The sequence below is a fragment of the Anomaloglossus baeobatrachus genome, chromosome 4 (assembly GCF_048569485.1).
Source record: "Anomaloglossus baeobatrachus isolate aAnoBae1 chromosome 4, aAnoBae1.hap1, whole genome shotgun sequence".
Taxonomy (NCBI): domain Eukaryota; kingdom Metazoa; phylum Chordata; class Amphibia; order Anura; family Aromobatidae; genus Anomaloglossus; species Anomaloglossus baeobatrachus.
Window position 1 is genome coordinate 168,780,545 of NC_134356.1, and position 15,945 is coordinate 168,796,489.

At 45.9% G+C, this 15,945-nt stretch overlaps 1 protein-coding gene across 1 annotated transcript in view; it reads left to right on the forward strand.

Annotated features, from left to right (window-relative positions):
- Positions 1-15,945, forward strand: part of HSPA4 (heat shock protein family A (Hsp70) member 4) — a 102,261-nt gene that overhangs the window by 78,517 nt on the left and 7,799 nt on the right. The window contains exons 10-15 of the mRNA XM_075344583.1: positions 2,129-2,235; positions 2,535-2,668; positions 4,882-5,063; positions 5,141-5,227; positions 5,799-5,951; positions 14,579-14,704. Coding sequence (XP_075200698.1) covers positions 2,129-2,235; positions 2,535-2,668; positions 4,882-5,063; positions 5,141-5,227; positions 5,799-5,951; positions 14,579-14,704 — 789 coding nt within the window. The remainder of the gene's footprint in view (positions 1-2,128; positions 2,236-2,534; positions 2,669-4,881; positions 5,064-5,140; positions 5,228-5,798; positions 5,952-14,578; positions 14,705-15,945) is intronic.

The window sequence follows — 15,945 nt, forward strand, 5'->3', positions numbered from 1 at the left end:
GTTAAGAAAACTACTTCCTTACAACTTCAAGTTATGGTTAAGGTTTAGCCAAAAATATAATGACCGTATTTTGCGGATTATAGGACGCACAAGATTATAAAATGCCTCCCAAGTTTTGAGGAACAAAATAGGGAAAAAATAATTTTTAATGCTAAAAAAGGGTGTTTGTCTTAAAATCAGAGTCTTATAATCTGGATATAGCTGGGGGGGCGCAGTGAAGCGGGGTCGCAGCCGAAAGAAGGCGGTGGTAGCACGGCATGCTGCGGGCCCGAGCCTGGGAAGAGGTGCTGTTGTGGCAGTGTGATTCAGACTCCATGATTCTCAGATCAGTGGACTATGAGCTTCAGGATAGTGGCTGAGATCTCGATCAGTGCGTGCACCGCTTTCGCCGCCGTTTTTTTGAAGTCTATCGCATTGGAAGTGGTGCACGGGCAGATTGATATCTCTGCTCTCTGAAATCTTGTCTGTGCGTATGCAGCCATTATCCTGTAGCCCATCTTGTCCCCTGACCGGAGATTAATAAAGTCTGTACCACACAGCCACAATAGCCCCTCCTCTCAGACTCTGGGCTGCAGCGTTCCATGCCGCCGCTGATTACTTCTGTCAGTTGCAACACCCCCCCCCCCCACACACACACACACACACACACACACACACACTCCACCGCGCTATGACCGGATTATTAGATGCATCCCCATTTTCCCCCCAATTTGGTGGAGGGTGGGTTGCATCTTATAATCCCAAAAATACGGTAATTACTATATTTTACTAATTGCCAAATCAGTCTAAGAGTTTTTGCCTGAGGCAATTAGTATATGTAATTTGAGTTATCCCTACATACTGTGGAACAGTATGAAATATCAGTATTAACTCCTTGTCCACCTGGACAAATTTCAGTTTGGTTTTTCCTCCCCTTTTTCCAAGAGCCATAAGTTTATTTATTTTTTTTTTATGTTTTTCTGTCAATATAGCCATACGAGGGCTTGTTTGCGGACAAATTGCACTTTTGAATGACTATTCATTCTGCCCCATAGAGTACTGGAAAACAGGAAAAAGCTATCCAAAGTGCGGGGAAATAGAAAAAAAGCGCAATTCTACTACTGTTTTTTTTGGGGGGGGGTTATTTACCATGTTTACTATAAGGTAAAACTACTTATCTATTAGGCTCAACCTGCTGATGAGCTTCACAGGAGAACCAAGATGGCAGCAACAGGAGCTTCAACAGGCCACTGGCTGTCATGTTAACCTATGGGTGCCCTGTAACAATGTCACATGGTGCTGATGTGTGAAGGTACCTTCGACCGCACCATTTAAACATCACTGTTACAGATTGCCAATGGCATTTAAATGGTAAACAGCAGTGATCGGAGTTCAGCTATGTTCACTGTTCTATACAGGCTGGCTATGAAGTCTAGCCATGAACCTTCAACACACTTGCACACCAGCAAAGATGTACGGTTATGGCATTAAGATGTTAAGGTTTTCTGTGATTACAACATTGATGGGCTATCCTTAGGGTTATACTTGACTAGAGATGCCAGAAATTGAACCCCATCAATGTGATGATATTAGTCTGTTTTAAGGCTATAACATCAGTTGCATATATTTCTTTATCGTTCCTATGGGAGACCCAGACATTGGGTGTATAGCTTCTGCCTCCGGAGGACACACAAAGTACTACACTAAAGTGTAGCTCCTCCCTCTGAGCATATACACCCCCTGGATAACCAAATCTAGTTGCATATATTTTTACTTTTTGACTCTTTGGGGTCTGACATCTTCATCCATATTCATCCTGAGCGTCGGGGGCTTCAGTATATCTTATTGCAGCCTCATAATTTTATTTAACTCATCCATGGAGTTCATGCAGCAAAAAAAATGTAAGTGTGAACTGAGTCTTGCACAACTTTATCAATGGATGTTCATGACTCCTGCAATACCAGAAACATGAGATTTCCATAGTGGTATTTCGAGGGTCTAAACTATGTATGTGATTCTTACCAAACATAAACTGTTTTCTAGGCTTCTTTGATCAGTTTTGGTGTTTTTTGTTTTTTTTTTGTTTTGTTTTGTATTTTTTTTTCCTGCTAATTATCCAAATTTTTTTACTTTTTTCTCTTGTTCGTAGTGCGCTATTCTGTCTCCGGCTTTTAAAGTCAGAGAGTTTTCCATCACTGATCTGGTACCATACCCAATATCCTTGAAGTGGAATTCTCCAGCTGAGGAAGGGTTAAGGTGAGTACAGAGCTATAATCCATTGATGTACTAATGCACTCGCTCTTTAGACCACGTTCACACTTTATTTGGTGAGTTTTTTACCTCTGTCCCCACTCCTGGTTACAAATACGATCAGTGGAAACGTATAATAGAGACACGAGCGCCACATTGTATTTATCACCTACTCCTGGTTTTGCTATAAATACTGAGGTAAAATTCTCACCAAATATTTAACATGTGAACGAGGCCTTAACATAAAATAATGTTGACTTTTGGATACAAGTCCATAAATGTAATGATGGGTAATTGATTTCCAGTGACTGTGAGGTGTTTCCCAAGAACCATGCTGCTCCATTCTCCAAAGTGCTTACGTTCTACAGGAAGGAACCTTTTAGTTTGGATGCTTATTACAGTGCGCCCAAAGACCTCCCGTATCCTGACCCCTCGTTAGGTAACGTTTTATATCATCTAAATGGTAACACGATTTAAGATTTCCCCTGTTTTTGTGACCTACTAATTTGCCTTGCTTCATGTATCCTGTACTGGAGAATTCAGATTTTCCTCCATTACAATGCCTATGTCATGCAGGTGTAGTATGAAAGCAGGGACGTTCTGAAAATAATACAATTCACAGAAGCAATGTTACTAACCGCTTCCATGGGCATACTAGATGTACTCAATAATTGCTGACAACTGTGAAGGACCTGTGTGATTGAAATGGCCATATATACATCTGGGGGGGGGGGGGGGGGGAGTGCATAGACCTTTCATACCATTGTTATGTTTTTGGTTTATGCCTTTTTGTCATTCTATGAGATATAAAATCTAAGAAGAAAATAAAAATGAATAATATTGTGGGACAAAATTCCTTGGGTTTAGGCTCTGTCACTAGGAGGTTGATACTAGGTAGTAGGTGCTGCTGGGCTGCCATCCGCTGGGCAGTCCATAAGGTCATTTTGTTATCACTTACCCTCAGAGTCTGCTCTACGGCTTCCCATGGTACAGTGTCCCAAATGCAATTAACAAGAATATTGTCATTTTGGACTCGCTGTAAAATCCCTTTCTTGAATAGATTTGGCTTCTACATTTGGCTCTAAACGGAGCTGCCTAGTGTCCTAGGAGAGGGTATACTCCACAGGTAGAGCCAGCATCTATACCCACAATACTGTTCCCCCCCCAATAACTGGAATAGATTTTTGTACTTACTGTAAAATTCCTATTTTTAAATTTCATTCTGTAGGAGAACTAAAAGACCAGGGGGCACTTCCTGCGAGTGTAAGAAAAGAGATTCCAGCAGCTAAACAGGGAAGGGTTCTTTACAGTTAGAGCAGTCAGACTGTGGAATGCCCTACCACAAGAGGTAGTAATGGCAGATACTATAACAGCTTTTAAAAAAGGGCTGGATGATTTCCTCAGTACACATAACATGGTTGTAAATTACTTAGTGAAAAAATGTATAATTGAGAGAGGTAGTTTGAACTAGATGGACCTAGGTCTTTTTTTCAACCTATGTACCATAACTATTTAAGATTTACTATTTTCGCTTTTTTTTTTTTTTTTAATTTCATTCTGTTTTTAATATGTTTAAAGGTGTTTTCCAGGCTTAAACTAAATTTCTGCAGTCACTCTGTATGCAAATTGCAATCTGCACACTGTCAGGATTTTGCTATATTGCCTACTTATCAGGCTGTCATGTGACTGAAAGTATGCAATTTGCACAGTTGTGGCCCCGTTCCAGCTACCATCTTTTCCTCATTCTGTCACTAGAACATTGAGAGATGCAGGAAATGTTGCTATTCGGAACGTGATCGCATCTATACAAATTGAATACTGGTGGCCTTGGGACCCTCTGAGCGGGAGCAGAGCAAAATCTTGGTGTGGGCATTGCACAATGTCAGGATTTAGCAACCTGTTGTCACATAGAGTAATTGCAGAAATTAAGTAGAACCCAGAAAACTCCTTTTTAAGTAGGTTGTCTGAGTTGAGTAGTGGTCAAGCAGCCTCTAAAGTGTTATTCATTACCTATTAGACTTGAAAAAACTGACAGGGTAGAGTGGTGATGCACCTGCTCCACCACTGCTTCATTTAAGGTACCGTCACACATAACGAGATCGCTAGCGAGATCGCAGCTGAGTCACGGTTTCTGTGATGCAGTAGCGATCTCGTTAGCGATCTCGTTATGTGTGATACCTACCAGCGATCAGGCCCCTGCTGTGAGATCTCTAGTCGTTGCAGAATGGTCCAGGCCATTTTCTTCAAAGGTGATGTCCTGCTGAGCAGGACACATCGCTGTGTTTGACACTGTGACAGGGTCACAGTGACTGCTGAGATCGTTATACATCCTGCATCGCTGGTAAGATCTGACTGTGTGACATCTCACCTGCGATCTCCCAGCGACTTGCCAGCGATCCTTATCAGGTCACATCGTTTTCGGGATCGCTGGTAAGTCGTTGTGTGTGACTGGGCCTTTAGACACTGTATTTCAGAGCCTTATCATTGGGATTGGCTGGGGTTCCTGCAGTGCAATCCCCAGCAGTCATCAAGATATCACCCATCCTGTCAATAGGTGATGACTTGTTCAGTATGATGGGTACTAATGTTTATGTGTGAACCTTGATTATCAAAGATCAGATAAAGTGGATTTTAACTGTTTGGCTTTAATAGGTCAGTTCCATGTGCAGAAAGTGGTCCCTCAGGTTGATGGATCCAGCTCCAAGGTAAAGGTTAAAGTACGTGTAAATGTCCATGGTATATTTAGCGTCTCAAGTGCGTCTCTTGTCGAAGTCCACAAAACGGATGAGTCTGAGGAACCTATGGAAACAGACCAAGCTGCAAAAGATGAGGAGGTACTACTATTGTGTAGTTTTCTACAATTATACATACTGTTATATATGGCCATTACTCATACTTAATGTGTTGATAGAAAATGCAAGTTGATCAAGAGGAGCAAAAACAGGAAGAAAACCAGTCCGCGCAAGCTGAAAACAAGTCTAGCTCTGAAGAAATGGAGGTGCTTGGTTCATTTTCTGAGATTACACACAATACATGTTCCCTCGGACATAAGTAGTTGATGATTAGTAGTTTAAACTTGCTTTTAACCTGGTGCCAAGACTAACGCCTCCCCCTCATTATCTGCAGTATACTGCATGCACCTCCCTTTTACCCCAAAGATTCCCCAAATAATGTTTTCAGTACACTTACCTTTTTAAGATTCACTTCTCTTACCTGATCTCTTCTGTGGATCCTGCCACTTTGGTCGTCTATCTTAAGTCATTGATGCTGCATTTCTTATTAGAGAGGTCAGGATATAATCTGTCATTGCAGTTGACTTGTTGGTTAGAATTTGGGCCAGTCATCGGTCATTCTTTCATAGGTCATGATCTTCTGTTTTCATACTTTGTACATGAGAAGTTCAGATTAAAAGCATTCGATAGTTTAGAGACTTTTTTTACCTGCAGTATTATATTATGTATTGTATCATAGCAAAACCCTTGTTACTAGTGAACTCTAGATCTGAAATAAATCACACGTTGTAAAGCTTATCATTGTATGTTAAAAGATCCTGTTTTGCTTTTGCTTAGACCACTCAAACATCACCTAAGGAGAAGAAGAACGATCAACCTCCTCAAGCCAAAAAACCCAAAGTGAAGACCAGTACCATTGACCTGCCCATTGAGCATTATCCTCCATGGCAAATAGGGAGGGACTCCTTAAACCTATTTATTGAAAATGAGGTATGTGGTTCATATACTGATCTAACAATGATATACAGATGTAATTTGCAGAATTGTAGAGACCTCAGTACACACCTGTGGCACCCAATCTTGATACATACTCAGATATCTAATGAATCTCAGTAGGAATGTAGGGACCAGGATCAATGATGTTAACTAGTCCTTTACTCACCCCCCCGCTGCATGTTGGTCAGATGTATGAGTCCACATATGTTTATAAATCCTATAAAAACATAAGTGTTGCTCTCCCCATCCATTATGTTGTAATGTCCACCATCCCGGTGTATGTGGCCCCATCCTGGTATATATGCCCCCCATCCTATGCTCCTTCCTGGTAAATATTTTCCCATCCTGGGCCCTTTCCTTTTAATTATGGCCCCCATCTTGTTATATATGTCCCAATCCTGGCCCCTTTCCTACTATATACAATCCCTGACAGAAGTTCTGTCGCTTATCCATGTTATGTAAATAAAAGCTTATAACCGGACTTTAAATTCATCCATTGGTTTTATAAATTACTCTTTTGAAAGCTGAAACCCTCCCAAATTTGGTTTAGGTTATGAAAATAAAGTTGCTGCAAAGCGGAAATATTGATCATTTAATGAACGCAGAAAGGTCAGATTTTGACAAGACAAAAGTTTTGTCGCCCACAGAAAGTAATGTGAAATTCAAACAAATAATTAACTTCTAATACAAAGATATGTTGCATAACATTGGTGAATGAAGTTGTGGTGCTAATAGAGCCATATTTAATATTTTGTGTGACTTCCATGAGCTTGAAGGATTGCATCCATGTGATTTAACAATGATTCATACAATTTATTGATTGTCATCAGGAATAGCAAAGAATGCAGTCTTACAGGCCTCCCAGAGTTCATCTAGATTCTTTGGTTTTGTCTTTCAAGCTTCCTCCTTCATCCTACCCCAAACATGCTCAATGATGTTCATGTCTGGTGACTGGCCTGGTCAGTCCTTGAGCACCTTGATCTTCTTTGCCAGGAGGAACTTTGTTGTAGAGATGGATGTATGAGATGGAGCACCATCCTGCTGCAGAATTTGACCCCTTTTATGATTGGGAATGTAAGAGGTAGCTAATACTTCTTGATATTTTAGGCTATTGATATTACCTTCCACCTTGCAAATGTTTCGCACCCCCCATACCGAATGTAACCCCAGACCATGATCTTTTCACCACCAAACTTAACTGTTTTATGGATCCATATGGGCTCCAGTAGGTCTCCTGCAGTATTTGCAGCAGCTGTTGTGTAATTCAACTGAAGATGCATCAGAGAAATCCACCTTCTGCCACTTTTCCAGCGTCCATCTGTTTAGCAGGCCGTGGGACTTGGCAAATGCCACGTGGTTTTTTAATTGCCTTTTGTTTAGTGCTGGCTTTTGGGCACTTATTCGACATTGTAGGATTCTGTCTCAAAATGGCCTCCAAACTGTTCTAGTTGACACAGGGACTTGAGGTGACCAGGCCTGTTGGAGCTCTGCTGCAATAGAAGAGTGTCTGGCTTTGGATTTTCTAACCAACAAACGTTCCTCCTGAGTAGTTGTCTTGTGGGGTCTGCCGGACCTGGGCTTGTCAAAAACATCTCCAGTCTCTTCAAATCTTTTTTTTAATTCTTTGTACTTGACGCTGAGATACATTAAAGGTGCCAGCCACCTCTGCAGTGGATCTGGTCTTCAGCCTCTTGATAATCAAGGCTTTGGTCATAGGGAGGATTTTTGGCATGTTGTCAGAGGTCAAGTTGCAGTTCAACTGAAGGTCTGGGGTGCTGGGTTTCTTTTTATACACACCCACTAATTAACCGATCATTTAATGAGCACAGGTGAGGCTGTAAACTAGGATTGGGTGCATTATATGACAAAGCGACAACTTTCTTTGTCGCTTCATTGGGAGACCCAGACAATTGGGTGTATAGCTACTGCCTCCGGAGGCCACACAAAGTATTACACTTTAAAAAGTGTAACCCCTCCCCTCTGCCTATACACCCTCCCGTGCATCACGGGCCCATCAGTTTTTTGCTTTGTGTTGAAGGAGGCACACATGCATGCAAGCTCCACATTTTAGTCAGCAGCAGCTGCTGATTGTATCGGATGGAAGAAAAGAGGGCCCCCCACAGGGCCCCCGGCATGCTCCCTTCTCACCCCACTAAGTCGGCGGTGCTGTTAAGGTTGAGGTACCCATTGCGGGTACAGAGGCTGGAGCCCACATGCCGTTTTCCTTCCCCATCCCTTAGAGGCTCTGGGAGAAGTGGGATCCTGACCGGTCATCCATTCACTGGGACCAGGCTCCATCCGCAGCCCCTGGGGGAATCTGACGGACAGGAGACTGGATATCATCAGGGACAGGACCCTGCATCCATAAGGTACTCTGTGTCCCCTTAGGGACGGTGCATGCAGCTCCTGTGTTACAGACGCCGCAGCGGCTGCTGTGTGGTTTGTGAGACCGGGACTACCACGCCCACCGCGCCTGTTGGCCGGCCGCGCTTTTACCTTTAGTCCCCGGCTTTTGCGGCCTAGTACCATGTACTCCCGCCCCCGGGCCTGCCAGTCAGGGGTAAGGGCGGGACGGCCGACTGACGTCGGCAGTGAGGGCTGGAGCATACTTTGGAATCCTCCTCCCACCTCACTGAGCACTGTGGGGCACCAGTTTCCCGCACTTTATTAGGCACGCCCACGGCTCCATCCTCCTCTCAGAATGCTGGCAGCCATTGTTATAATCATTGCTGCCGGTGGGGGATTTCAGAACGAGCTCCGCAGCTCTGGGAGAAGTGGGATCCTAACCGGTCGCCGTTCACTGGGACCGGGCTCCCTCCGCAGCCCCTGGGGGAATCTGACGGACAGGAGGCTGGATTTCATCAGGGACAGAGCCCTGCATCCATAAGGTACTCTGTGTCCCCTTAGGGACGGTGCATGCAGCGCCTGTGTTATAGACGCCGCAGCGGCTGCTGTGTGGTGTGTGAGACCAGGACTACCGCGCCGACCGCGCCTGTTGGCCGGCCGCGCTTTTAACTTTAGTCCCCGGCTTTTGCGGCCTAGTTCCATGTACTCCCGCCCCCGGGCCTGCCAGTCAGGGGTGGGGGCGGGACGGCCGACTGGACGTCGGCAGTGAGGGCTGGAGCGTACTTGGTATCCTCCTCCCCCCTCACTGAGCACTGTGGGGCACCAGATGCCCGCACTTTATTAGGCACTCCCACGGCTCTCTCCTCCCCTCAGAACGCTGGCAGCCATTATTATAATCACTTCTGCCGGTGGAGGATTTCAGAATGAGCTCTGCAGCTCTGGGAGTCCCAGGCAGGGAATCTGGTGGACACACCACCGCTTTGGGCGGTCGGTAAGCCACACCAGTTGTCAGGTGCTGGCCCCCCTTGGGTGCCGAAGTGTATATATATGTATGTATGTATGTATGTATGTATGTATACATTTTCTCTATTCGGCAGCATTATTTGCTTTGGCCATATACCCTCACTGATCACTCTAAGAGGAGACAACATGTCGTCCGCAGAAAGCAAGGGTGCCAAGGCACAGGCTTATTTTGCAACCTGTACCTCTTGTGCGGCTATGGTACCTGCAGGTTCCACCTACCCTCATTGTGACAATGCTCGGCCCCTGTGGCACTCACTCAGCCGGAGCCTCCGGCACTGGTGGGACCCTCGGCTCAGGTGGTACCGCCGGTTTCCACTGCACAGATGGAAGGGACAGAGTTTGCAATTTTGACTGAGAAACTCTGAGTCGCTTTCACATTCCATGGCTCAGTCTATGGACAGATGATCTGCTAAGATACTAGAAGCTTTGCAGTCCAGACCGGTAACACAGGGCCAGGGCACTGTGAGTTAATCGCCCCCAGGCCCTTCTCGGTCGGTACAGCAAAGGGCTCCTGGGGTGGCACCCAGATCCCACGGTGAGAACTCCGACACGGACCGCAGCCTCAGACAGGTTAAGCGGGCTTGCTGGGAACCTTCCCCGACTTCATCACGCGGTTCGGGGTCTCAGCATGAGGACTCTCTGGAGGATGAAGCGGAGGTCGCAGCTCAGGGCTCTGATCCTGACGTGGCTCTCAATCTGGATACACCTGAAGGGGACGCCATAGTAAACTCCCCCACCTCCACCTATAGAGGAGTCGGCTTCACAGTAGGAGAAACACCAGTTTAGGTTTCCCAAACGTACACGGAGTGCGTTTTTCGATCTCTCTAACTTCAGAGATGCGGTCCAGAAGCACAGAGCATTTCCGGACAAGCGCTTTACTAAGCGCCTTAATGACACACGTTACCCGTTCTCCCCTGACGTAGTTAAGGGTTGGGCTCAGTGTCCCAAGGTGGATCCTCCAGTCTCCAGACTGGCGGCTAGATCCGTAGTATTAGTGGCAGATGGTTCATCGCTCTAGGATGCCACTGACAGGCAAATAGAGCTCATGATGAAATCCATCTATGAAGCCATAGGCGCGTCTTTTGCTCCGGCCGTCGCAGTCGTGTGGGCACTCCAAGCTATCTCAGCTTGTCTGAACTGAGACTAATGCGGGCGCATGTAACTCTGCCCCGCAGGTTGTGTCTTTGGCTTCTCAGGCGTCGGTTTTTTCGTCCTACGCCATGAACGCCGTCCTGGACTCTGCGAGCCGTACAGCGGTAGCATCCGCCAATTCGGTGGCAGTCCGCAGGGCCATGTGGCTTCGCGAATGGAAGGCAGACTCTACTTCCAAGAAGTTCTTAACCGGTTTGCCATTTTCTGGCGACCGTTTGTTTGGCGAGCAATTGGATGAAATTATTAAACAATCCAAGGGAAAGGACTCGTCCTTACCCCAGTCCAAACCAAACAGACCTCAGCAACGGTCTTTACTCCAACTTGTTCGGGGTACCAAAAAAGCACGGATCAGGTCCGTTCTGGGCCTCATTCTGCTCAACAGACACGTGAGAACCAGACGGTTTCGGATGGAATCTCTCCGCTCAGTCATCGCTTCGATGTCCCAGGGAGACTTCCTAGCATCAATCGACATCAGGGATGCTAATCTCCATGTGCCGATTACACCAGAGTATCAACGCTCCCTGTGTTTCGCCATCCGGGTCGAACACTTTCAGCTCGTGACTCTGCCTTTCGGCCGGGCGACAGTCCCACGGGTCTTCACCAAGGTCATGGCATCAGTGGTGGTGGGCCTACACTCTCAGGGACACTCGGTGATCTCTTACTTAGACGATCTCCTAAGTCAAGGCACCCTCCCGGGTGGCATGTCAACACAGCCTGAACATTGCTCTGGAGACTCTCCAGAGGTTCGGGTGGATCATCAATTTCCCAAAGTAAAAATTGACACCGACCCAATCACTGACTTACCTCGGGATGGAGTTTCATTCTCTCTCAGAGATAGTGCAGCTTCCGCTGGACAAACAGCGTTCACTGCAGACAGGGGTGCACTTTCTCCTTCGGGCCCAGTCTCACCCCTTGAGGCGCCTCACGCGCTTCCTAGGGAAGATGGTGGCAGCAATGGAGGCAGTTACCTTTGCGCAGTTTCATCTGCGTCCACTCCAATGGCACATTCTCCGCAAATGGGTCAGGAGGTCGACGTCCCTAGACAGGAACGTCTCTCTTTCACTGGCAGACAAAACCTCTCCTCAGTGGTGGCTTCTTCCCACTTCTTTGTCGGAAGAAAAATCTTTCCTGCTCCCATCCTGGGCTATGGTCACGACGGACGAGAATCTGTCAGGGTGGACAGCGGTCTTCCTCCACCACAGGGCTCAGGGAACCTGGACTCTGACAGTCCCCCCTTCAGATCAATGTTCTAGAGATAAGGGCAGCGTAGCTAGCCCTAAAGGCGTCCCAGCGGTGGCTGGACGGCAGGCAGATCCGGATACAGTCGGACGACGCCACGGAGGTCGCGTACATCAACCACCAGCACAGAGCGCTGGCGGCGGACGCATCAGTTCAGGACTGGTCGCAATTTCGACTGCCTTATGTATTTCCTCCGCTGGCGCTGCTGCCCAGAGTGGTCCTCAAGATCGGGTCCGACTGCCGCCGCGCCATCCTCGTCGCTCCAGACTAGCCGAGGAGGTCGTGATACCTGGATCTGTGGCACCTCACGGTGGGTCGACCGTGGGCACTCCCGGACCGACCAGACTTGCTGTCTCAAGGGCCATTTTCCATCTGGATTCTGCGGTCTTCAACCTGACTGGGTAGCCATTGAGTCCTGGCTCTTAGCGCTCTCAGAGTTATCTCTATCACGCCTTTCGCAGAAGGTGGTCTTCCTAGTGGCAGGCACATCACTTCGGAAAGTGTCTGAGCTAGCAGCGCTGTCATGCAAAGCCTCCTTCCTGGTGTTTCGCCAGGATGAGGTGGTTCTGTGTCCGGTCCCGGAATTCCTACTTAAGGTGGTATCCCCCTTTTCTTCTCAATCAGGATATCTCCTTACCTTCTTTTGGCTCTCATCCAGTTCACAATTGTGAAAAGGATTGTACTTGTTAGATCTCGGGAGAGCACTCCGGCTCTTCTTTTCGCACACTGCGCCCTTGCGCCTTTCTGATGCGCTCTTTGTCCTTGTCACTGGACAGCGTAAGGGGTCGCAGGCTTCCAAGTCAACCTTGGCTCGGTGGATCAAGGAACTGATCCTTGAAGCCTACCGTTCTTCTGGGCTTCCGATTCCTTTTGAGCTGAAAGCCCATTCTACCAGAGCCGCAGGTGCATCCTGGGCATTGCGTCACCAGGCTACGACTCAGCAGGTGTGTCAGCACTACCTGGTCGAGTCTGCACACATTCACGAAACACTCAGGTTCATGCCTATGCTGCGGCAGATGCCAGCCTAGGTAGGCGAGTCCTTCAGGAGGCGGTTGCTCACCTGTAAGAGAGGGCCGTCTTTTCGGCTCTTTTTTATCGAGGTATTCTTTTACCCACCCAGGGACTGCTTTTGGACATCCCAATTGTCTGGGTCTCCCAATGGAGCGACAAAGAAGGGAATTTTGTTTACTTACCGTAAATTCCTTTTCTTCTAGCTCCTATTGGGAGACCCAGCACCCGCCCCTGTTCCCTTCGGGCTGTTCTTTTGTGTACACATGTTGTTCATGTTGAAGGGTTCTTTTGGTTCAGGGTTTCAGTTCTCCGAACATCCTTCGGATTGAATTTACCTTAGACCAATTTATAAGTTTCCTCCTTCCTGCTTTGGCACCAAAACTGATGGGCCCGTGATGCACGGGAGGGTGTATAGGCAGAGGGGAGGGGTTACACTTTTTAAAGTGTAATACTTTGTGTGGCCTCCGGAGGCAGTAGCTATACACCCAATTGTCTGGGTCTCCCAATAGGAGCTAGAAGAAAAGGAATTTACGGTAAGTAAACAAAATTCCCTTCTTTGTCTTGCCAAAATCTGACCTTTCTGTGTTCATTAAATGATCAATATTTCAACAACTTTATTTTCATAACCTAAACCAAATTTGAGAGAGTTTCAGCTTTCAAAAGAGTAATTTATAAAACCAATGGATGAATTTAAAGTCAGGTTATAAGCTTTTATTTACATAACATGGATAAGCGACAGAACTTCTGTCAGGGAGTGTATGTTCCCATTGTGCCACTTAACGCATTAAAAAAAAGCAATTCTACATGGCGTTCTCCTCATTTTCATCAGCTATTTGCCATGGTGACACATGACGTCTCTGCAATGCGATACAAAATGCCTGCCTGCATGCTGACTTCAGCTGCTGGCCCCTGTTTGGCTGGCGGCATGTACTTCGGTGCAGGGACCTGGATGGTCCCTGCCTCGCAATGCATTTCCGCTGTGGATATGTGTTCTTGGATGCACATCCAGCTGAAGTAGGTTGTGGGGTTGGCGGGCCCCCTCTCCTGCCTGGCCCTGTCGCGACCTCTGCAACCTGACTAGGATGTGTTGGTTACTGGCTGCACCCTATAGTGCTAATGCCTAACCTGCAGCAGGTGTCATGAAACCTTCATTATAGAGGCAGAAGTACTGCTAATTAATAAATCCAGGAAATATTTATCCATTTCTAGTCTCAAATATTCTGGATGGGTAATTGTACATGGTTCCTTTAGCCGTTATAATCTCCTTCTCAACACTTGCAAAGTGGTTATAGTTTTTGTACAAGCAGCTTCTTTTGTCTTCTGTATGGGGGAGGGAATCTTGGCATCTTAGAATTCTTGCTCCCAGTTGTAATATATGCTTTAGTGGGGTATTATTGTAACTGTATGTGATCGCTGAGGATCTTTATACCGTCTCTGATGTGGATTATACATATATAAAATCCACAGCATTTTACAGTAATAGCAAAGTGGATGGTTAATCTGCTCTACATACTGTCTAGCTTTGTGGTCCGGATTCAAACATTTATATTTTTATTTATTTTAAATCCATTTCTATTCCCTGTGCAGAATCTGCACATATTTCTCTCAACTATGTAAAGGGTGAAATCTGCAACAAAATCCACATGTAAGATTGCTTCAGAGAAGATGCAGATACTGTGGATAAATCTAGACCAAATACACGGCGCGCGGATCCAAATTAAGTCCAATCGATTATGCATAATTTACATTGGCAGCAGGAAGGATATGGCGACTCTGATTTCCCCTGCAGCAATTTATAAATGTAGGCACGGATGAGGACCTAGAAAGCCTAATTTCGCTTACTTTCTTAGGGAAAGATGATTATGCAGGATAAATTGGAGAAGGAACGAAATGACGCAAAGAATGCAGTGGAGGAGTATGTCTACGAGATGAGGGACAAACTGTGCAGCGTCTACGAGAAGTTTGTCAATGAAGATGTAAGTGCTTCTGTTGTAATTCTGCTGGTACTTTAGCTATCTAGAAGTAATCCAATAACTTGCATTTTACTACCTGAGGCATACGCAGCCATATGTAATATCCAAACACTAGCAATTATGTGCATGTAGAAGAATCAGGACATTTAAGAAAAAAAAAAAATCAAACGGTTTCTCCTTCTGACCTTGCAGGGCAAACTGCACTATAAAACATTCATGTAACAAGTCTATTCGAATACCTACATAAAAAAGTGATTTAAAGGAGCCCTTACATTAGCCATGTGCAGCCTCCTTTGCAACCATTATGCTTTGTTAAAGCACCAGTACAGCTTTTTTTTCTCTTAAGTGCACCGCTGGAGCAGTACTTTAAATCTAAACCCCCAGACCCCCATCTCGTACTCCCCTTTCAGCAGCTTCACGTTGTATCGCCACTGCTCTGGTCAGTTTCTGATTTGTGTCCTGCCAGCACGCTCCAGTGTTTCATGGCACGCAGCGGATGTCACTCTTCTCTGAGAGCCTCACTTTGGCTTTGCTCTGGCTCTGATTGTTGTTGAGAGCTTGTGATAACTTCTGACTTCCGGTCAGTCAGAGGTTGGTGTCACAAGATGGCACTGCCGGACCGGAGTGTGGTCTGTAAAAGCTGAGTCTATCACATGGGGCAGGGGCTTAGATTTAAAGCTCCATTCCAGTGCTGAAAAAACAACAACGTTGGAGTGGTGCTCTTTGAGGGTCTATATCTACAAAGTGGGCTACCACTTTGCAGAAATTAAAGAGAAACTTTGTCATCCTATGTAAAAAAAAAAAAAAAAAAAAAATTGAGCTCCAAAAAAACTTTTTTTTTTTTTCCCCCCTGAAGATTCAATTAAAAGACACAACCAGCCATTCAACTCTTCTACCTATTGAAAGCTGAGGATCTTGTGGTGGTCTTTTTATCCAGCTCCAAATATTATGGTCCTTGAATCCGGGCTCTGCCCTTTATGGGAAGAGTTGGCTCACACACATATACATTGCCTTTTTCGGAGCAGCTATAATGGACCTTCTTAAATACTACCAAAAATATATAATCTCTCGTAACCATTTTTGCGTTGCCCCTCTTTTCTTTGAGTCATGAAAGTGTTAAAATTTACATTGAAATTTTAACGCCAAGAGGAAAGTCATGGAATTATAGAAATCACAGTATTTTATACACATATGAATAACCTGGAAATAATGAAAACATGTAGGCTAAATTTACAAAAGCTGAC